The sequence below is a fragment of the Pocillopora damicornis genome, chromosome 1 (genome assembly GCF_964200805.1).
Source record: "Pocillopora damicornis chromosome 1, jaPocDami1.2, whole genome shotgun sequence".
NCBI classification, from domain to species: domain Eukaryota; kingdom Metazoa; phylum Cnidaria; class Anthozoa; order Scleractinia; family Pocilloporidae; genus Pocillopora; species Pocillopora damicornis.
The window spans coordinates 29,586,782-29,611,277 of record NC_142670.1 but is presented as its reverse complement, the minus strand read 5'-3'; the positions used below and the strand labels follow the sequence as shown (position 1 = coordinate 29,611,277).

At 37.5% G+C, this 24,496-nt stretch overlaps 3 protein-coding genes across 4 annotated transcripts in view; 2 read left to right on the top strand and 1 right to left on the bottom strand.

The window, feature by feature from the left end:
* The first annotated feature begins 15 nt into the window (after positions 1–15).
* LOC113679588 (uncharacterized) lies at positions 16–4,819 on the top strand. Its single transcript, XM_089189130.1, has one exon. The coding sequence runs from the start codon at positions 3,301–3,303 to the stop codon at positions 4,624–4,626; it is 1,326 nt and encodes a 441-aa protein (XP_089045256.1). The 5' UTR covers positions 16–3,300; the 3' UTR covers positions 4,627–4,819.
* Positions 4,820–10,802: 5,983 nt separating this feature from the next.
* LOC113679592 (uncharacterized) lies at positions 10,803–13,445 on the top strand. Its single transcript, XM_027196560.2, has one exon. The coding sequence runs from the start codon at positions 11,197–11,199 to the stop codon at positions 11,716–11,718; it is 522 nt and encodes a 173-aa protein (XP_027052361.2). The 5' UTR covers positions 10,803–11,196; the 3' UTR covers positions 11,719–13,445.
* A 7,266-nt stretch (positions 13,446–20,711) lies between these two features.
* Positions 20,712–24,496, bottom strand: part of LOC149053183 (uncharacterized) — a 35,260-nt gene continuing 31,475 nt past the window's right edge. For both annotated transcript variants that reach the window (XM_089189229.1, XM_089189249.1), the window contains one exon: positions 20,712–20,780. Coding sequence is in view for 1 of the 2 variants with exons in the window: in XM_089189249.1 (XP_089045375.1) it covers positions 20,762–20,780 (19 nt within the window). In the remaining variant the exon portion in view is untranslated. The remainder of the gene's footprint in view (positions 20,781–24,496) is intronic.

The window sequence follows — 24,496 nt, the reverse complement described above, 5'->3', positions numbered from 1 at the left end:
TGTGACGTCAATCGTTTGTAGAAACAATGGCGGCTCACAAGCAACCAGACTCACCGGCACAAAACAGTAAATATTCTATTAATGTTGACAATTGCACAATTGATAAGCTAGTAATGGGTGATTACAACACCGTGTATGACAACCGTTCTGGACGATCGAGACCTTCTTCTCAAGAATCCTCATCAATCCTCGCGGCGAGTCGCCGTTTACGAAGGGAAAGCGGGTCAACACGACTTTGGACAATCTCTCACGAGACAATAATGAGGAAACTGTTTCTGAGAAACGAGATCACCGGTCACAGCAACCGAAGAACGGATCTTACCCAATTTGGAGCAAGCTACAGGTATTGCGAAATATGCTTTTAGTAATTTGCATAGGACTTAGACAGTGGCAGTATGGTGTGCTAATGGCAAGCTAGAGCAACATAAAAAAAGAAAGACATAGTTTGCAATAAGAAGAGGTCATATACCGACACAATATTTATGGAAGCTTTGGAGTGGCTGGAGAAATCGAGAGTACTCATGATCAACTTCCTTGCGTGCTCGGCCTCGCGAATACTTAAAAGAACTTTATTGGTCAACTCAGATCTGTGCGTTGCCACGGAAAACAGATATTGTTGATACAACATCACTATGACGATAAAACTTATCCTTGAAGTTTTCGAACAGATACTGGAAGTTCGGGATCAGAAATAGTCTCTACTCCCTAAGTTTTAATCATCATAATGTGCTTGTAGAGAATGTAAGATCAATCAAATACAGACTGATGTGTCTATGTGTACTAGTTTTCGTTGATTAATTATCACAGATCTAATTCACGTTTGGAAAAACCGAATATTAGAGAAATAAGACTTCAAAATCTTTCAATGTAACGAAACACATCCATTCTGAGGATTAAGTAAGCTTAAGAGTCACTTCGTTTCTTAGAGCTTTTATAGATGAACTTCTAAACTTTAATATCAATTGATAATAAATTGACATTAATATCAATTGATATTAAATTGATATGACCAGCTCAGGAGTACTTCATTCGAGCAACATCCAAACAAGACTTCGACACACGATCCTTTCAATGGAGAAAGGATTTTGCAATTTAAAGTCTGTATAACAGCAGTTAATTGCATTTTATGGCAATAATAACAAAGAGGTTACTTCTCCTTGGATTCAATCCAATTAGCTCCTCTCATTGACAGAGAGCAATGAAGTATCTTTACATCCACAGAAGGCTTTCCTTTTCTGCAATACAGAAAATTCTGAGAGTGGTTACTTTGCCAGCAATGCTAAAATCATTACAATGCGCGAAATCCAGCTATGAACAGATGGTACAAATCTAGTGAGTGGCAGGATGAAGGGTTTGAACCATGGACCAGCCGCTTGAGGAAAAAGTTAGTGCAACACCCAAAAGCACTCCACTCAGTTGTATCACCATAACAAGTAGTAGAAGCAACAGTAAGCAAAGGTCGATAAACAAGCGAGGGCATAATCAAGGCAATTTTGTAAAAGACATTTGTCTTCCCGAGATTTTTCCAGTGTTCTCCCTTATTTTACGCATGACAGGTAAAATACATAAAGTAATCATTTTACCTGTTGAATTTTCAAGAATTCCAAGCAATTTAAACAGTAATAAGAGGTACTACAGGCGGTAAATGTTACTGGTTACCGCCTGAGAAGGAGAACACTGATTTTTCCCAATAATACTCCGATTAACTTATATCGGGAGCTTATGTCCTAGAAGCGTCTAAATTCCCCTATGTTGTCTAAAAACAAGCTGGGGTTTATAAGCAAGGGTGCAATTTTTTTCCTAAATATGGAATTAGAGGTTCAAGCAGTGTTTTCCTTAAAAAAAAACCTCACAATTGATTACAGAGGCATTGAAAAGCTTCCAAGAATGAAGGATTAAGCCATAAACTTTACTGGGAAGAACTGGATAAGTTATGGTAATTTATTTCTCTAAAGGGAAGACTGAGATAACATTTTCTGAAATAAAATTAAGTTCAACTCCGCCCTTTAATGTGGCGGTCCGTGATAAAGCGGCGGAAGCGAAAGGACATTTCCACATTTCAATATATGTGCCTTCAAGACAGCAAGAAGATGAAACATTGTAAAGGCGAACCTAAAATTTACTTTGAGTTTTCTGGAGTTGTATATTTTCACATTGTTTGACTGGAGTTTGAGGCTGACTGAAAGTAGGGTCTAAATTTCAGACGCAAGGCAAAACAATATTTAGTTGATGAGTGAGAAAGTTGAGAAAATCCAGCCGATTGCGCTAAAATAACACCTGCAGCTAAATTGAAAGTGCGCAAAAAGATGTAGTTTATCGACTATACGTTACATAATAATTTTTAATGAATAAAGCATTTTCACCCTTATAGTCAATTTTATTTTGTGCCAACCTTAATTAATAGTGTTAATGTGGTTGGCTCGTTTAGTAGACAAATTTGTGTAAATCGACCATCGGAAAAGGCTCAATCAATTTGTGTTTCAGTGTGAGGACATTTACTCTCTTATGAGACTGAAAGCAAGTTGCCTCCTGCTTCTGGAAAATTTAGGTAGAATTATAACTTTTTGGGAGAAAACTGTCCATTTATTTACATAAGGAGTGAGTTGTTTGCAACCTTGTGCGTTCGCTACAAATTGATGGTTTACCTGTTGAATGCTAATTGCGTCTCCAGTTACGAAAACTAGGTTTCAGTAGTTCATTAAAAGAGCTCTAAAATGTTAAATTTCAATTAGATGCCATTTCATTAGAAGCCCAAACAGTCAAACACAGTAAGACAGAGAAAAAGAAATAAAAAACTGACGTGTACGGGTTTCAGCGTTTCACTTTCGTTTATCAAACCCTCTGCAAGAGAAGCAGTTTTCCCAGACCGATCAAAGTCAAACACCTGAAGTTCCCTATATATCGGGTACTTAGTAATAGCAACACCTTTAACAACTACCGTGACCTCTCTGATATCCTTAGAAGTCAACAGATTGTTAATTTGCAAGAAAATTGTTTCGAACAGTAGTTTAGTAGTTTAAAGGTCCACTTGTGTGAGTAACTTCAGAGAACCTGCGCACGTGGCTAGCAGAAAGTAATCAAGTGTCAGTCATGCACTTTTTGATGGCAAATCAGAGTGATATTATTCATAACGCAATTGCAAAACGCACTTTGGCTCCTTAGTGCGAAAAGATATGCGACAAGTCTTTCGAGCAAGACAAACAACAATAAACACAGTGACCGAGATGGTTTTCTCTCTAGTACTCGAAATGAAAGGTTAGTCGTGTTTTACGAAGCAGAAGTTTTGTATTCACCACTCTAATGGGATGTGCTTTCAGTTTCCTGAGAAGCTGCGTTCAAAGTCGGACTAGCAAGTTTTTTCCAAACGTAAAAGCTATAAGCGACGAAAACGTCGATACGCAACACAATGAAAGTAAGAACTGCATCCGTACTCAAGGTACCGTTTGTTTCAGCGATTCAGAGCTCAACAGTGCAGATCAAAACCGAAACCAAGTTGGTAAAGAAAAACCAGCGATCGAGTCCGATAACGGCGCAACGTACAACCTACAAATACAGATTCGCGATTCCGGTATTGTCCTGATCGGCGATAACAATAACATTGATTTCCGCCAGCCACCAGGAAAAGATATGCGGAGCATGACAGATAACCATGTAATCGTCGGGGATAGAAACGAAATTAGAGAGCCGTATGATTTGCCATCGCCGGGAGTTGCACCTCAACTTGTAAAAGTGTTTAATCAAATGGCGTCAATAGTCGATAAGCTTCATCCACTTCGAGACAAAGGGAAATGGAATGAATTCGACCAGACTTTGAATCTGCTCCAGTCAGAATATGAAAGCCGACCAGAGATTAAATGTTTTCTCGTGCTCGAGAGATGTGTTGGGCTAACATACCGAAAAAGATTAGAGAAAGCAAGAAAATTTGCGGAAGATGCTTTACAAATTGTAAATAGTAAACTCGATGGACTGTCACGTGAAATCTTGCATCTACTTGCACATGTTGCTTTGGCAAGCATATTTCGGCGCGAAGGGCAGGAAGGAAAAAAGCTAGGATGCGCGAGTGATTGCCTCGAAAACGCAAAGCAAAGCGGTGAAAAGTTGAGAGGAATCAATTTAACGATTCCCATATTTGCTCTAGGTCTACTTGATTACGAACAAGGGCGCCTTTACTCAGAATTTGCCGAGATGAAACCTGACGCTAAGAGTGCTAAAACAGAGGCACGCAAGCTTCTGGGCTTTTCGATCGACTTGTGTCGAAAACTTTCGCATAACAATCGTTTATATACTGCCAGGCAGCACTTTGCCCTAATTGATCTGGCGCGTTTATCTATTCCTAATTCAAGTGCATCGAAGAGGTCGTCAGTGACACAAACAAAAAGGTACCTTGAGGAGTTCACTCGAGGCCATAATCAAGTCGAAGACACACCTGTAGCTGCAAAAATTAAGTATTTCATGATGGAGTCAAAACTTTGTATTCTCGCGGGGAATTATTCCAGAGCAGAAGAACATGCAGGTAAAGCTCTCAATATGGCAAGACAGTATGGATTTGAATTAGAAATTGGCCCAGCCCAAGATCAGATCGATCGATGTGTCTCCAGAGCATCACAAGCTAAGCTACAGGTTTAAAATATTGCCAGCAGGTACGCCTGCAATTCTACCACCATGACGGATTCGGCTCAGAGCGCTTTTAGATCTGACTAATCTTTATAGCGCCTGTCATACGATGTAGATTGTGGCAAGTTGAACTAGCAGGTCTTTAAATAAGCAAAATTCGAGTTTTACACTCTTCTATATCACTGAGGGGTATCACTCACGCAAACTTTTGTATTTTTTGTTACACAAAAAGGAAAAGAACAAAAAAAACTTCATACTCGCAACTGTTTGAGCAAAATTGCATAAGGGAACCATCCTTATTCATTGCCTGGGGGAGGCAGGGGGGAGGGGGGAGGAAATCTAGAAGGATTTCGATTGTGTTACAGTAAAAATTTACCTGGTCCCCCCTTAGTGTCTGACGTATTCTTGTGATCCTCCCTTACTGGCAGTCAATTTTCTATAATTCCCCCTTTATACTCTGTTGGCGACGACAGATCCCCCCTCCATTCCCACCCTGAATACCATGTGCCCCTTCCAAAATCCTCCGACCACCCCACCCCTCACCTTCACCGGCGATAATTAATGAATGGTTCCTTTAGATTAATGGTGTAATTATAAAGAGTTAACTAGTTTTCAGAACAATTTGCTGAAAGTTATCTAATTATTATGCAAAATTATTTTTTAATTTTCCTTCGACTTTTTTACTAAGCAAAAAATAAAAAGGCTATTTTAGTCATTTGCGTGTGATGGATCAAGCAGTGTTCTCCTTTTCAGGCAGTAACCGGTAACATTTACCGCCTGTAGTACATCTTATTACCGTCTAAAATTGCTTGGAATTCTTGAAATTCAACAGGATAGCTTTACCGATTTGAAAATTTATTTTATCTGTCATGCTTAAAATAATGGAGAACACTGATCAAGAATATTTTACCTGTGGCCTTTGTAAATGGTGCTTTATTACAAAAATATTCGTATTTATAGGACAGTAAATAGGCTGATTCGATCATTATATTATGTTGAATCAACACTTTTAACATTTTGAGGCTTTGGTAAATATTTTTTATTTGACGCATTGTTGACACTAAACAGAATTTATTCATTATTTGTTTTGTTGGGGGGGGTAGAATTATTTTCATAAGAGACGTACATTTTAGTCAAAACTATGAGGCTAATTCAATCATTAGCTTATGCTAAATTAAAAGTCTACCCTCTTTGTTGGCTTTGTAAATAAGATTTTATTACTTACAAAATTGATGAAAAATAGAATTTAAATATTAATGGTTTAGTGAAATAATCAATACGACTCATATATGTTGTTTATACCTCCTAACCAACCAGGCGACCTCAGTCCCTTAGCTCACGCTGAAGCAAAAATTTACAAATTTGTGGCCTTTGTAAATATTTCATAACTTACAATATTGATATTTCATAGAATCCAACTGGATTTTTGTGGAACATCTTTACAAGAGAAAGATGTATCTATAAGTGAAAACAGCCGGGCCCATTTAATCATTAGCTGATGTTAAATACAAATCTCTAATATTTTGTGACTTCTGTAAATAATCAGAAAACCCTAAGGGTCAATTTTCAAATCAAGTTAACTAGTATTCCATGGACATTTTCTTATGGTCTTCCACAGGGAACTTTGTTTAAGCCAGCTTCTCTCTTTTAAAGAGGGGGGCTGTGCACAAAAAGTGCTAGGGTGAGAGGCTGAAGGAGGAAGTTTAATTCCCAGTAATGGGCCAATAGGAATGGGGTCGACTTTTCACGACTGGATTGATTATATTTGGGTCGCTTTTGAAATAAAGTTTCTTAAATGAGGTCACACAATTTCGGGATTTTTGAAGTAAGAAAATTCTGGTAAGTAGGAGTTCAAAAAGGCCTACATTAAGAAAAAGCTTTTTAAAGTGGCTAGATGCATAAAAAAAAATTGACTAAATTAGAATCACGAAAATTAAATTTGCCCAAAACTGACTGAGATAAGGTCTATTATTGACCACAGAATAGAATAACCAGCAAAAATTGACCCAAGTACCCCCCTCTTCCTCCCCTGCATGAAAGGATATTAAAGTGCTTTCAACCTCAAAACGGAAACAAAATCTTCAAACTAAAGACCTGATAATATCATAATTTCCTTTTATAGGATAAGTATAATAATACACATTCACAAATTGGATTGTTGCATCACATCTAAGTTAACTGTCACATATTAATCATTGGTGTCGAAGAAAGACTGGAAGTGAACACACTCATTGAAACGTTACGATTAAATTTAACCCACGATCTTCGCCTGAAATGTGGTTCTTCTGTAAAGTCGATAGACGCCTTTAAAAGAAACAGTGTGCTAGCATAATTAACGCGACGGTTTGATCAAATCACAATCACAGAACAAGGACGCAAAATTACTTACTTGCAGCCAATTTTAAGCTCAATAAAAGCGATTAAAATGTGAGTGATGCGCCAGTCTCAATATCAGTGTGTAAAACGACGGGCCAAATGGGCCAAATGTAGAAAATTATTACAATATCTTTATAAAAATTTCGCCCATTTTCACATTCGATTCAATGATCTCTATCGTTGATTGCGCTGGCTACCAGTTCCCCTCTGCAATTAAGATAAATCCGAAAATAACCCTGTGACATCAATCGTCTGTAGAAACAATGGCGGCTCACAAGCAATCAGAATCACCGGCACAAAACAGTAAATACTCTATAAATGTTGACAATTGCACAATTGATAAGCTGGAAATGGGTGATTACAACACCGTGAATGGCAACCGTTCTGGACGATCGTGACCTTCTTCTCAAGAATCCTCACTTATCCTTGGTAGCGGCGAGTCGCCGTTTACGAAGGGAAAGCGGGTCAACACGACTTTCAACAATCTTTCATGAAACAATGATGAGGATACCGTTTCTGGGAAACGAGATCACCGGTCACAGAAATCGAAGAACGGACCTCACCCAATTTGGAGCAAACTACAAGTGGTGCAAAAGATGTTTTTGGTAATTTGCATAGGAGTTAGACAGTGGCAGTTTCGAAGACTCCACCATGCATTGTCGCCGAGGACAGTGTACTAATGGCAAGCTAGAGCAACATAGAGGTGTACTTTTTCATCCTATAAGAAAGACATAGTTTGCGATGAGAAGAGGTCGTATACCGATACAATATTTATGGAAGCTTTGGAGTGGCTGAAGAAATCGAGAGTACGCATGATCAACTTCCTTGCGTGCTCGGCCTCGCAATTACCTATATTGGTCAACTGAGATCTGCACGTTGCCACGGAAAAAAGATATTTTGATACCACATCAGTTTTACCATAAAACCTGTCCTTGAGGTTTTCGAACAGAAGAAAGAAATTATTATTCAGCTGAGCCACTTATTTGACCATCAATTAATATGCACGAAGTCTCCTTACGAACAAAAAACAAACAACAAAGATCAAATTTCTTGCACTCCATTTTTCCTTCACTGCAATAACTAGGTCGTTTCAATCACTGAGAATCATGAAGCATTTCAACAAGTCAGTTTTTGGAACATTAGGAACCAAAAAGCCAAGAATTTTTAGAAACTACTCTCTGACTTCCATAACCGGAAATGAGATATCGGAAGTTCGGAATCATAAAAAGTCTCTACCACGTAAGTTTTAATTATCATAATGCGCTTGTAGTGAATGTAATATCAACTAAATATAGACTGATGTGTCTGTGTGTCTACTAGTTTTCGTTTATTAATTATTACAGAACTAATTCGCCTTTGGAAAAACCGAATATTAGAGAAATAAGACTTCAAAATCTTACAATGTAACTAAGCACAACCATTCGGAAGATTAAGTAAGCTTAAGAGGCACTACTTTTCTTGAAGCCTTTATAGATGAAGTTTTCAACTTTAATATTAATTGATATTAAATTAATATGACCAGCTCAGGAATACATCACTCGAGCAACATCCAGACAAGACTTCGACACACATTCCTTTCAATGGAGAAAGGATTTTGTGAATTTCAAGTCTGCATAACAGTAGTGAATTGCATTTTATAGCAATAATGAAACAGAGGTTACCTTTCTTTGGATTCATTCCAAGTAGTTCCCCTCATCGACAGAGAGCAATGAAATATCTTTACATCCACAGAAGGCTTTTTTTTCTGTAATACAGAAAATACTGAGAGTGGTTACTTTGCCAGCAATGCCAAAATCAGTACAATGCGCAAAAACCAGCTCTTAACAGATGATACAAATCTAGTGGATGGCAGGATGGAGGGTTTGAACCATGGACCAGCCCCTAGTGGAAAATGTTGGCACAACACCTAAAAGCACTCCAATCAATTGTATCACTACGACAAGTAGTAGAAGCAACAGTTTGGAAATTAGTGTCCTGCGTTACGTCTAAAGATGGGATTCCGTTTACATTAAGCAAAGGTCAATGAACAAGCAAGGGCATAGTGAAGGTAATTTTGTAAAAAAAAAACACTTACCTCACAATATTGGCATGAAAATTTGTCCCCCGAGATTTTTTCTAATTATGCTCCGGTTAACTTATCGCGGAAAAGCTTTTGTCCTAGAAGCGTCTAAATTCCCCTATATTGTCTAAAAACAAGCTGGGGTTTATTAGCAGGCCAATCAGAAGCAAGGGTGCGATTTTTTCCCAAATATGAAATAAGAGGTTCAAGCAGTGTTTTCCTTTATAAAACCTCACTAATGATTACAAAGAGGCATTGAAAAGCTTCTAAGAATCAAAGATTAAGCCATGATCTTTATTTGGAAGCACTGGATAAGTTATGATAATCGATTTCTCTCAAGGGGGATTGGGATAACATTTTCTGAAATAAAATTGAGTTCAACTTCGCCCTTAAATGTAGCGCCCGTGATAAAGCGACGGATGCGAAAGGAAATTTTTATCCATGTGTCTTCAAGACAGTAAGAAGATGAAAAATTATAAAGGCGAACCTAAAATTTACTTTGAGTTTTCTTGAGTTGTAAAAGTTGTGAACAAAAGTTAGCTTGCCTGCAGTAAATTATATTTTCAATATTGTTCGACTGGAGATTTGAGGCTGACTGAAAGGAGGGTCCAAATTTCAGACGTAACGCAACACAATATTAAGTTAATGGGTGAGAAAGTTGAGAAAATCCAGCCGATTACGCTAAAATAACACCTGCAGCTAAATTGAAAGTGCGCAAAAATATGTGGTTTATCGACTATACGTTACACAACATTTTTTTTTATTTATAAAGACAAACATTGTTGTTCCAGTCTGAATAAACTGTTTTCACTCTCATAGTCAATTTGATTTTGTGCCAACCTTAATTCACAGTTTTAATGTGGTCGGCTCGTTTAGTAGACGAATTTGTGTAAATCGATCATCGGGAAAGACTGTATCAATTTGTGTTTCAGTGTGTAGGTTTTATCTCGCATTTACTCTCATGTGAGACTGAAAGCAAGAGACCGTCTGCAAAGCAAAAGAGTTTCCCCAGACAGATCAAAGTCAAACACCTGAAGTTCCCGATACACCGGGTATTTAGTGATCGCAACACCTTTAATAACTACCGCAGACGTCTCAAATATCCTTAGAGGTCAACGGATTATTAATTTGCAAGAAAATTGTTTCGAACAACACTGATCAGGGATAGAAGGCATATAGTCGACTCCCCAGAACTCGAACCGATACTTTCTCAATGAAAATCCCTAGAATTTTCGTCGACTTTTACCGCAATTTTAATTCACCCTCAATAATTCGAACTCTGTTTGTCAATAATTGACAAAGCAAGTAATAACAAATAGTAACCTACTACACTTATAAACAAAGAAATTAGATAAAGATTGCGATTTGTTTGCCTACTCCAAATAACTTTCCTTGAAGGTTCGAGACATCAGAAGACAACTGGATTTTTTTTATTCTCATAAATTCCACTCATGAGCTCCTCTCATAAATTAAAATCCAAACAACCTCCATTCAGGTCGCCATTGTTGTCCTTAGAGACATATGAAATAGGGAGCAGTTTTTCCGGTATCATGGGTCATTGAGCATGTAGTTTAAATGTCCTCTTGTGTGATTAGGCAACTTCAGAGAACCCGCGCACGTGGCTACCTGAAAATAATCTAGTGTCAGTCATGCACTTGTTGATGGCAAATCAGGTGTTGATATTATTCATAAAGCAATTGAAAAACGCCCTTTGGTCGGTTAGTGCTAAAGATATCCCGAAAGACAATGCGACAAGATCTTCGAGCAAGACAAACAATAATAAACACAGATGGTATTCTCTCGCGTGCTCGAAAGGAAAAGCTTATCGTGTTTTACGAAGCAAAATGTTGTATTCACCGCTCTACCGGGATGTGCTTCCGGTTTCCTGATAAGCTCCGTCCGAAGTCGGACTAGCGAGTTAGTGCCAAACGTTAACGCTTTCAGCAACGACGGAAACGTCGATACGCAAACAAAATGAAAATGAGAACTGCATCCGTACTCAAGGTAGCATTTTTTTCAGCGATTCAGGGCTGAACAATGCAGATCAAAACCGACGCCAAGTTTTAAAAGGAACACCTGCGATCGAGTCTATTAAAGGCGGAACGTACAACCTACAAATACAGATTCGCGATTCCACCGGTAATGTTATGATCGGCGATAACAGTAACATTGATTTCCAGCCATCAGGAAAAGATATGGGGAGCATCACAGAGGTCGATGCTCCTCCAATGGATATGACAAACCGAACAACGGCACCGGTGGACGTGAAAACCCAGATCTCTACGACAGCTCCAGTTACGTACGTTAATATCACAGCTAACAATGTAATCGTCGGGGATGGAAATGAAATTAAAGTGCCGTTCAAAAGCGATCGAGTGTCCACATACGACTCCCTCATGCATCATCGTAGACCGTACGACGCAATTGGCTTTAGTCAAATGAACAACAAAACAGGATGCCATAGGCGTTTATATTTGACGCCATATCAGTTGCCATCGCCGAGAGTTGCACCTCAACTTGAAGAAGTGTTTGAGCAAATGGCGAAAATAGTCGATACACTTTATCCTCTGCGGGACAAAGGGGAATGGAATGAATTTGAAAAGGAGTTGAATCTGCTCCAGTCAGAATATGAAAGCCAAAGAGGGATTAAGTGTTTCCTCATGCTCTAAAGATGTGTAAGGCTAACACACCAAAAACGATTAGAGGAAGCAAGAAAAATCGCGGAATATGTTTTACAAATTGTAAAAAGCTACCTCTGTGGGCTGTCACGTGAAATCCTGGGTCTGTTTACAAATGTTGCTTTGGCGAGCATATTTCGGCATGAAGGGGAGGAAGTGAAGAAGCTAGGAAGCGCGAGTGATTGCCTCAAAAACGCAAAGCAAAGCGGCGAAAGCTTGAGAGGAATCAATTTAACGATTCCCAAATTTGCTCTAGCTCTACTTAATTACGAACAAGGGCGCACGAAGACACACCTGTAGCTGCGAAAATGAAGTACCTCATGATGGAGTCAAAACTTTGCATTCTCGAGGAGAATTATTCCAGAGCAGAAGAACATGCAGGTAAAGCACTTAATAAAGGAAAACAATATAAATTTAATTGGAAATTGGTCCAGCCCAAGATCAGATCGATCGTATATGTGTCTCCAGTGTATCACAAGCTAAGCTACAGGTTAAAAATATTGCCAGTAGGTACGCCTGGAATTCTTCCACCACGACGGATTCGGATCAGAGGGCGTCCAGATCTGACTAACCTTCATAACGCCTTTCATACGATAAAAATTGTGACAAGTTGAACCAGCAGGACTTTAAATAAGCAAAATTTGAGTGGTTCACTCTCCTATACTACCGAGGGTTTCACTCACTCAATCTCTTGCATTTTCTGCTATACAAAAAGGAAAAGGAACAAAAAAAGTTCATACTTGCAACTGTTTGAGCAAAATTATCTTTGCAACGGGGACCCTTCCTTATGGAAAAATTATATAAAAATGTTTTATTTGTGGCCTCTGTAAATGGTGTTTTATTACAAAAATATTGGAGGAATACAGAATTTAACTTTTTTTAAAGTAGAATTGTCTATAAAAGAGACATTCGTATTTATAGGACAAACATAAACGGGCCAATTCAATCATTAGATTATGCTGAATCAAACTCTTTCAACTTTCAACTTTCTCTTTTGAGGCCTTTGTAAATATTTCATTGACGCATTTATTTTTTGCTTTGTTTGGAGGTGGTAGAATTATTTCCACAAGAGACGTACATTTTAGTCAAAACTTTAAGGCTAATTCAATCATTAGCTTATGCCAAATTAAAAAATCTACCCTCTTTGGTAGCTTTGTAAATAAAATGTTATTTCTTACAAAATGATGACAAATAGAATTCAAATATTCATGGTGTAATGCAATAACCAATACATGGCACATATATGTTTATACCTCCTAACCAAACAAGCCACCTCAGTCCCTTAGCTCAGGCTGAAGCAAAAATTTACATATTTGTACCCTTTGTAAATAATATTTCATAACTTACAATACTAATATTTCATAGAATACCACTAGATTTTTGTGGAATTATCTTTACAAGAGAAAGATATGTTTGTAAGTGAAAACAGCCGGGCGAATTAAATCACTAGCTTTTATTAGATAAAAATCTCTACTATTTTGTGGCTTCTGTTCATAATCAGAAAACCCCTAAGAAATAATTTTCAAACCAAGGTAACTAATATTCCATGGACATTTTCCTATGATCTTCCAAAGGGAACTATGTTTAAGCAAGCTCCTCTCTTTTATAGAGAGGGACTGTGCACAGAAAGTGCAAGGGTGAGAAGCTAAAGGAGGAGGCTTACTTCCTGGTAATAAGCTAATAAAAATTTGCCCCTGAATGGGGTTCACTTTTCACGACTGGATTGATTATAATTGGGTCGATTTTTAAACAAAGTTTCTAATGAGGTCACGCAATTTTGGGATTTTTAGAGCAAGAAAATTCTGGTAAATAGGAGTTTAAAAATGGCCTACATTAAGAAAAATCTTTAGAAGGCGGCTTGATGCATAAACAAAAAATTGACTGAATTAGGATCACGAAAAATTAAATTTTCCCAAAAGTGACGAAGATAGGGTCTATTATTGACCGCAGAATAGATTATAATTCCAAGGGTGGGTGTTCTCGGAAGCCAGCTGCTTCACAACCAGAAAAAGTGACCCAAGTACCCCCTCCCCCTCCCCTGCATGAAAGGAAATTAACCCAACACCAGCAGTTACAAAAAGCGCACAAATTTGTCCACATTCAGTTTTTAATTCATATCTCAACAAATATTTACAGGAATAACACCTACAATATGTCATTTTAAAGTGTATAGAATGGGTTTCTCAGGAAAAAAAAAATTCATCATTGAAACCCAGGACTTTCCTAAAAAATAAAATTTAAAACACAAAATAAGTAAGACATAGTGTAAAACTTGAGGTCAAAAGTCACTTTTCCTCACAGGTATAGGTTACTCAAGATTAATTGACAACAGAAGTTAATTATTGACATGTCAGCAACATTTCCTGAAAATCTGAAAGAAAAAGAATAAATAATGAATTTTTTATGAATTTTTATGTGCACCCATGTCATTCCAAAAAAATTAGCAAAAATTTGTCCACATTCAGTTTTCAATTCATATCTCAACAAATATTTACAGGAATAACACCTACAATATGTCATTTTAAAGTGTATAAAATGGGCTTCTCAGGAAAAAAAAAAGTCATCATTGAAACCCAGGACTTTCCTAACAAGTAAAATTTAAAACATAAAATAAGTAAGACATAGCGTAAAACTTGAGGTCAAAGTCACTTTTCCTCACAGGTATAGGTTACTTAGGATTAATTGATAGCATAAGTTAATTAAAGTGCTTTTCACCTCAAAACGGAAACAAAAGCTTCAAACTAAAGACCTAGTAAAATCATAAGTTCCTCTCAAAGGGAAACTATAATAAAACATATTTCACAAAAGTTACGGGTTGGATTGTTGCATCACATCTAGGTGACTGTCGCATCACATCTAGGTGACTGTCGCATGTCAAATATTGGTGTCGAAGAAAGACTGGAAGTGAAAGCACTCATGAAATATTACGATTAAATTTAACCCACGATGTTTGTCTTAAATTTGGTTCTTCTATAAAGTCTTACGATAAACGTCTTTTAATAGTAACAGCGTGCTAACATAATTGATGAGACGGTTTGATCGAATCACACTCACAGAACAAGGTCGCAAAATTTTTAGCTAGATGAAATCGATTGAGTTGTGAGTGATACGCCAGTCTCAATAAAAGTGTGTAAAACAACGGGTCAAATGGGCCAAATGCAGAAAATTATCACAATATCTCTATAAAAATTTCCCTATGTTCGCATTGGATTCAAATAACTTTACCGTTGATCACGTTGGTTTCCAGTTACCCTATACAATTAAGATAAAACCGATAATAACCTTGTGACGTTAATCGTTTGCAGAAAAAATGGCGGCTCACAAGCAACCAGACCCACCAGCACAAAACAGTAAATATTCTATAAATGTTGACAATAGCACAATTGATAAGCTAGTAATTGGTGATTACAACACCTTGAATGACAACCGTTCTGGACGATCGAGACCTTCTCAAGAATTGTCGGCGAGTCGCCGTTTACGAAGGGAAAGCGGGTCTATACGACTTTGAAAAATCTTTCAGGAGACAGTGACGAGGATACTGTTTCTTGGAAATGAGATCACCAGTTACAGCAATCGAAGAACGGATTTACCCAATTTGGAGCAAGCTACATGAAGTACGAAAGATGTTTTTAGTGATTTGCATAGGAATTAGACAGTGGCAGTTTTGAAGACTCCACCATGCATTGTCGCCGCGGATAGTGTACTAACGGCAAGCTAGAGCTACGTAGAGCTGTACTTTTTCATCCTGGTATAAAAAAAGACAGTTTGCAATCAGAAGAGGTCGTATATCGATACAATATTTATGGAAGCTTTGGAGTGGCTGGAGAATTTGAGAGTACGCATGATCAATTTCCTTGCGTGCTCGGCCTCGCGAGTACTTAACCAAACTTCAAGGGTCAATTCAGATCTGTACGTAGCCACGGAAAACAGATATTTCCGATACCACATCACTTTGACCTTAAAACTTGTCCTTGAAGTTTTCGAACAGAAGGAAGAAATTGTTATTCAGCTGAGCCACTTATTTGACCATTTATTAATATGCAAAAAATCTCATTACGAACAAAGAACAAAGAACAAATTTCTTGCACTTCTTTTTCCTTCATTGCAATAACCCGGTCGTTTCAATTATTGAGAATCATAAAGCTTTTGGACAATTCAGTTTTTGGAACTTTAGGTACCAAAAAACCAAGAATTTTTAAGAAACTATTTTCTGACTTCCATAACCGGAAATGAGATACCGGAAGTTCGGGATCAGAGAAAGTCTCTACTACGTAAGTTATAATGATCATAGTGTGCTTGTAGTAAATGTAATGTCAAACAAATGTCAACTTGCTTTCAAACTCTTTTGAGAATAAAGCAAGTTGTCTCTGGCATTTAAAAAATTTAAGTAGAATTACAACTTTTTAGGGGAATACTGTATTTATTAACAAAAAAAGTGAATTGTTTGCGACCTTGTGCGTTCGCTGCAAAATGATGGTTTACCTGGTGAATGTTAATTGCGTCTCCACTTACGAAAACTAGGTTTCAGTAGTTAATTAAAAGAGCTCTAAAATGTTAAATTTCATTAGTTGCCATTTCATAAGAAGCCCAAGTAGTTATATACATTGAGACAGAGAAAAAGAAATAATGAATTAACGTGTACGGGTTTCACCGTTTTCGCTTTCGATTATCAAACCTTCTGCAAGCGAAGCAGTTTCCCCAGACCGATCAAAGTCAAACACCTGAGGTTCCCGATATACCGGATACTTTGTGATCTTAACACCTCCAATAACTGCCGTAGACGTCTCTGCTATCCTTAGAAGTCAACAGATTGTCAATTTGCAAGAAAATTGTTTCGAACAACAACGATTAGGTATAGAAGGCATAGAGTCGACTCCCCATAACTCGAACCAATGCTTCCTCAAGGGAAGCATGTAGTTTAAAGGTCCACTTGTGCGATTGAGCAACTTCAGAGAACCCGCGCACGTAACTACCAGAAAATAATCAAGTGTCGGTCATGCACTTTTTGATGGCAAATCAGGAGTTGATATTATCCATAAAACAATTGAAAAACGCACTTTGGTTGGTTAGTGCGGAAGATATCCCGAAAGACACTGCGACAAGTCCTTCGAGCAAACAATAATAAACACAGTGAACGGGATGGTTTTTTCTCTCGTACTGGAACTGAAAGGCTAGTCGTATTTTACGAAGCAGAATTTTCTATTCACAACTCTAATGGGATGTGCTTTCAGTTTCCTGACAAGCTGCGTCCTGACTAGCAAGTGCCAAACGTAAACAACGCTATAAGCAACGACGAAGACGTCGATACACAACAAAATGAAAGTAAGAGCTGCATCCGTACTCACGGTAGCGTTCGTTTCAGCGCAGACAAACAAAAATGGGAAAGGAAAACCAGCGATCGAGTCCGTTTACGGCGCAACGTACAACATACAAATACATATTCGCGATTACGGTATTGTCGTATTGTCTTGTCGGCGATAACAGTAACATTGATTTCCGCCAGCCAACGGGAAAGATATGGGGAGCATGACAGATAACTATGCAATCGACGGGGATAGAAACGAAATTAAAGAGCCGTATGTTTTGCCATCGCCCGGAGCCAGGCAGCACTTTGCACTAATTGATCTGGCGCGTTCATCTATTCCCAATTCAAGTGCATCGAAGAAGTAGTCAGTGACACAAACAAAAAGGAACCTTGAGGAGTTCAGTCGAAGCCATGATCAAGTCGAAGACACACCTGTAGCTACAAAAATAAATTTCATGATGGAGTCAAAACTTTGCATTCTCGCGGGGAATTATTCCAGAGCAGAAGAACATGCAGGTAAAGCTATTAATATAGCAAAACAGTATGGATTTGAATTAGAAATTGGCCCAGCCCAAGATAAGATCGATCGATGTGTCTCCAGAGCATAACAAGCTAAGCTACAAGTTTAAAATATTGCCAACAGGTACGCCTGCAATTCTAGCACCACGACGAATTCGGATCAGAGAACGTCCAGATCTGACTAATCTTTGTAGCGCCTTTCATACGATGAAGATTGTGCTAAGTTGAACTAGCAGGTCTTTAAATAAGCAAAATTCGAATTCTATACTCTCCTATATCACAGAGTGTTTCACTCACGCAAACTCTTGTATTTTCTGTTATACAAAAAGGAAAAGAACAAAAAATCTTCATTCTCGCAACTGTTTGAGCAAAATTTCATTAGGGACCCATCCTTATTCATTGCTTGGGGGAGAGGGGGGAGGAAATCTGGGAGGATTTCGATTGTGTTACAGTAAAATTTACCTGGTCCCCCCCTTATGGTCTAACGTATCCTTGTGATCCTCCCTTATTGACAGTTAGTTTTCTATACTATCCTGTTTATACTTTGTTGGCGACGACAGATCCCCCCTCCATTCCCAGCCTGAAAACCATGAGCCCCCCTCCCAAAATCCTCCGACCACCCCACCCTTCCCCTTCACCGGTGATAATTAATGAATGGTTCCTTGGGACTAATGGCGTAGACATGAGGAGTTAACTAGTTTTCAGAACAATTTGCTGAACGTTATCTAATTATTATGCAAAATGATTTTGAATTTTCCTTCGAATTTTTTACCGAACAAAAAATTAATAGGCTTTTTTTGTCACTGGCCTGTGATGGATCAAGAATATTTTATTTATGGCCTTAGTAAATGGTACTTTATTACAAAAATAATGGAGAAATACACAATTCAATTATCTTTAAGTAGAATTATCTTTAAAAGAGACGTTCGTGTTTATATGCAAAATTTACATATTTGTGGCCTTTATAAATAATACTTTATAACTTACAACATTGATATCTTATAGAATCCAACTGGACTTTAGTGCAATTATCTTTATAAGAGAAAGATATGTTTATTAGTGAAAACAGTCGGGCCAATTTAATCATTAGCTCATGTTAAATAAAAATCTTTAATATTTTGTGGCTTCGGTGCATAATCAGAAAACCCCAAGAATCAATTTTCAAACCAAGGTAACTAATGTTCCATGGGCATTTTCTTGTGGTCTTCCGCAGGGAACTTTGTTTAAGCAAGCTCCTCTCTGTTAAAGAGGGGGACTGTGCACAAAAAAAAAACAAGGGTGAGAAGCTAAAGGAGGAGGTTTATTTGTAATAGGCTAATGAAAATTTGCCCCTGAATGGGGTCGACTTTTCACGACTGGATTGATTATAATTAGTTCGATTTTTCAATAAAGTTTCTAAAATGAAGTAACACAAGTAGGAGTTTAAAAATGGCCTACATTAAGAAAAAGCTTTATAAGGTGGCTAGATGCATAAAAAAAATTGACTAAATTAGAATCACGAAAATTAAATTTACCCAAAAGTGACTAAGTTAAGGTCTATTATTGACCACAGAATAGACTGTAATTGGGTAGGTGTTCTGAGAAGCCAGCTGCATCATAACCAGCAAAAATTGACCCAAGTATCCCCTCCTCCTCCCCTGCATAAAAGGAAATTAAAATGCTTTTAACCTCAAAACGGAAACAAAATCTTCAAACTAAAGACCTAATAATATCATAAGTTCCTTTAATAGAATAAGTATAATAACACATATTTCACAAATTTAAGGATTGGATTGTTGCATCAAATCCAAGTTGACTGTCACATGTCAAATATTGTTGTCGAAGAAAGACTGGAAGGTTACGCACTCATGAAATGTAATTTAACCCACAATGTTTGCCTTAAATTTGGTTCTTCTTTAAAGTTTTACAGTAAACGTCTTTTAAAAGTAACAGTGTGCTAACATAATTAACCTGACGGTTTGATCGAGTCACAGTAATAAAACAAGGATGCGAAATTACTAACTTACAGCCAATTTTGAGCTCAATGAAGCGATGGAGTTGTGAGTGATTCGCCAGTCTAATTAAAAGTGTGTAAAACAACGGGCCAAATGGGCCAAATGTAGAAAATTCTCACCAATACTTCTACAAAAATTTCCCCCATTTTCACTTTCGATTCAAATAACTCTGCCGTTTATGACGTTGGTTACCAGTTCCTCTATGCAATTAAGATAAATCCAAAACAACCGTGTGACGTCAACGTTCACAGACAAAAAATGGCGGCTCCTACGCAATCAAACTCACCGGCACAAAACGGTAAATTTTTGATCAATTATCGCAATTGCACAATTGGAACCCAAGTAAATGGTGATAACACAACCGTGAATAACAACCGTCCCGGACGATCGACACCTTCTTCTCAAGAATCCTCACCAATTCGTGATTACAGCAAGTCAATTTGGAGCAAACTACTTTTGATAATTTGCCTACGAATGAGACAGTGGCAGTTTTGATACAGTTTTGAACGTCAAGTAAGCTCACCTGCACGTAAAAACAATATCAAATCCGATATGGTTGTTCACGGGGAAGGAAACACATATACGTAACAGACATACATCAAATGATCTTCGTTGACTTGCAAAGAAAAGTTGAGCAGGTGATTTCCTCTCGCACCCAACGTTCTTTAACTGCCGTCGCTCGTAGTTGATTTACGTAGTCAAAGATTTTTCGACGTAATGGTTTTAATAATCCATATTTTATATCCTCTGCACGGTAGAGGGAAGTGGCAAGAATTTCAAAACGCTTTGGGGAGCTTACGTTTCAAATACAAATACAAACTCTATTCTGAGTATCAAAAACATCGAAAGACGTCAAAAGACCTCATCACGTGTATAGACAAGTTTATAAGCCGAAATAATTTAAATTATCGCGATAATTGAGTGGAAGTTTGGAAATTTAGAACCTTCGATGGCATAGCCATCGTGATGTGATAACAGAGTGAATACACGGAACTTTGACTCATTTGCATGTATGTAGCTTACTGTTGAATGTGGCTTGAGCTTATGCAAAATGTGTTTCTTTTCACCTTGGAGAATGCATTTTTTTTTCCATTTCCACTCATCAGTTTTGTCTTTCCTTTTCTTGCAAATGGTCTCGATTACATCAATAACTTGGTAAGGCATACCTTAACAATCTCATGGTTAACTCCCAAGATCTGATTGTCAATTCTCCCCTCTAGCTGCTACACATTTCCCTGTAAATAAGTCACGAGTGCTTGGTGTTACATCAAGACTACTTACTTCTTCCTGATAAGTTTGAGTATTCTCATTACATGTTGGCTAGATAATGTGTGGATGTTATAGAGAGAAGTTACATGTTAATCACTTAACCATACCTAAGTTTGCTCTAGCTATTCTCACCTACTGTAACATGGAATTTGCCCAAATGAAATCCAAAGACTGCATCCGAACAGCGGCACAAAGGTTCCTTGGCCTTTCCTTAGAGCAGTTCAGAGATCTATCGAGTGAAAATTTGTATTCGGCAAGACAGTGCTTTGCGCTAATCTATCTGGCAAGTTAAGCCCTACCTTTGACACATTTGCATGTATGTAGCTTACTGCTGAATGTGGCTTGAGCTTATAATGCAAAACTTGTTTCTTCCTAACTTGGAGAAGGCTTTTTTCTTTTCCATTTCCACTCATTGGTTTTCTCTTTCCTTTTCTTGCAAATGGTCTCAATTGCATCAATAACCTGGGAAGGCATACCTCAACAACCTCATGGTTAACTCCCAAGATGATTGTCAATTCTCCCCTCTAGCTGCTACACATTTCCTTGTAAATAAGTCACGAGTGTTTGGTGTTAGATCAAGACTACTAACTCCTACCTGATAAGTTTGAGTATTCTCATGACATGTTGGCTGGATAATGTGTGGATGCTATAGAGAAAAGTTACATGTTAATCACTTATGGGAGTTTAAGGGTCAACAGCCTAAGTGTAATATTGTGGAAGTTAAAATCTGCATAGAAGCATTGAAACTGCATATCATTTCACTGCTGACATGAAAACGTTAGCATGTAACTTCGTCAGTATTCAGTTCCCACATTAAATTAGAGGAAACTATATCGTTATTACTTTTGTATGCATGAAAGCAGCATTTTTGAAATAAAATGCTGTGTCATTTCTGAACTTTCATGCAAGTGTCAGTAAATTTTAGGAAGCGATAACAGACGTAAAATCAACTTTGTAATAAAGAATTTAAATAAATGTACTTTAACATATTTACTTCGAAATAATTTTTTTTCTGTACGACGTCAGTTCAGAAGCAGATCATTTAAAATCCTTCAAAGATGGTTAAATTTTTTTCTGCCTTAAAGGTATACCTCTGACAGTCACAACGTCTTAGTTTTAAGTTGAACAGGTCCCTATGCTGTGTTCTTATGAAGTTACACAGTCATTAGGCTCAAGTGTTTTACTCCACTTAGAAGTATAAATATTATAATGAGTTTAAACCCTTTTACCCCAATGAGTGACAAAGACATAATTTCTCCTTACGATATCAGTACAATATTAAACAGCAAACAGATGAGAATAGCAAAAACTATTAAAACAAGGTTATCACTTTCAGCTTACATCAAATTCTCACAACAAACTTTGTAGAAAATGTATGGCAAACAATTACGATATTTATTACTGAGACTTTGGGAGTGAAAGTTTAAGAAACTGTTGAGGAAACCTGGCGAATATTTGAAGCTAAATATTGTATTGGTTTGGCATGCAATTCAGGGAGAAGTCGCAGTTTTTCCTGTGATAATATCATAACCAGTACAATTTCCTCAGCTGTGATTGGTGCATAAGCTGCTTTATTTTTTACTAACTATTTCATAGAAGTGTGATTAGACAGTGTAATTCGACAGTGAGCTGTTATAATATAGCTAACGCAGCCAATCATACTACACCTGCTCAGCTAAATTCACCACTCTCATAATAGCTTACAATAACCATAGCAACGATCGTTTACCCAACCAAAGTGGGGAGCTTCCAAAATTGAGGATTTTTTTAGTTTAGTCTCTACGGAAAATATTTTCTTGGAAATAAATTAAGGTTATGATTAATTAGTAACAGGACTCTGTGTTTTTCAATTTGATCTGTAATCATACACGTGATATATATTCATAAATATTCATGTTCCTCCTCAGCTTTAATTCTTATTTGCAATTGCAAATAAAAAACATATTAAATTTATGAATGGAAAAAGAATGACTCGTGAAAAATGGGATAACTTTCACAACACAAAATATATTTTGTTCCCCCTGTGCAAAGTCAACACATTAAGTTTTATTGGCATTCATTTGAGCCTAACTAAGCATTTGGTATTACTGTCTCATAAAACAAAAAAAATGTGTGTCAATTAGTGTGTAAGCAAATACTCTCGCTATTAAGAAATGAAAAAAAGAAAAGATTTGTTTTCATCAAGTTAGACATGCCATTTAGTATCAGTAGCCAGCTGACCAGTATGTATGAGTTGGCTCCCAGGCATTAAGAAGGTGCATATGTGCTTGCCATGACAAAGAACCACCTCTAAATACTAATTGAAATAAGATGTATTTGAACACTTTTAGTGACACAAGATCAATCCTTGACCATGTGTCTTTACAAACCATTTATAACTTCTTTGTTTTTAATAAATTTTCTTTTTTAACTCTGATTATCAGGAGTGGTCTAAATGGGCTTCAAAAAACCCATCTACGTGTACATCTAATTTATCACTCATTCTGTTACCAGTTGCCTAACATGAGTTTTAAGCCTTAGATTAGAGATTAAAAAATGTTTGAAACACCATTAGTGCTGATCCATGTTTTACAGCCATAGAGACACGAGAAAACACTCCTCCAAACTCACTTTTGGCTTTGATAGGACCTTGGTAGGAAAGTCACTGTTTCATACCCTAACCCTCACATCAGGGGTGGAGGGGGGGAGGTTCCCTTTTCTACTTTCCCCCTCTCCCCCCTTCCCTCCGTTGTTGTATGTAAATTGCTTTTTGGTCTCTTTTGCCTTATAACACAAGCAAATCCCTCCTAGCTTACTATGAAATAGTAAAAGAATGCTCAATTAACTGAGACCATTTATTCCCATAACACTCTTTGCCAAAAGAGATGGTAATTTTGAAAGCAAGCGCCCTCTAATACTGAGACCTACTGGGTTTCAAACAACTTTACCTAAATGTCCTATTTAAGGTACAATATCCCTGAGAAAATACTTGTTTCCTTGACAAGTATAAGAAGCAGGTATCCCTGAAGCGCTCCTATGAACAATCGTTCGCAGACTGTCACATATCAAATATTGGTGTCGAAGAAAGACTGGAAGTGAACGCACTCATGAAATGTTACAATTACATTTAACCCACGATGTTTGCCTTAAATTTGGTTCTTCTTTAAAGTTTTACAGTAAACGTCTTTTAAAACTAACAGTGTGCTAACATAATTAACCTGACGGTTTGATCGAATCACAATCACAGAACAAGGATGCAAAATTACTTACTTGTAGACAATTTTTAGCTCAATAAATTCGCCAGTCTTATTAAAACTGTGTAAAACAATGGGCCAAATGGGCCAAATGTAGAAAATTATCACCAATACTTCTACAAAAATTTCCCCCATTTTCCCTTTCGATTCAAGTAATTCTGCCGTTTATCACGTTGGTTACCAGTTCCTCTATGCAATTAAGATAAATCCCAAAATAACCTTGCGACGTCGATCGTTCGCAGAAAATTGGCGTCGGGTTTCTGACTAACTCACCGCCACAAATCGGTAAATATTCAATCAGTTTTGACAATTCCAAATTTGAAACCCTGGTTATTGATGATAACAACACCGAGAATGACTACCGTTATGGAAATTCGACACTTTCTCAAGAATCCTCACAATCCGTGATAGCGTCGAGTTGCCGTTTACGAAGGGAAAGATGCCATTTC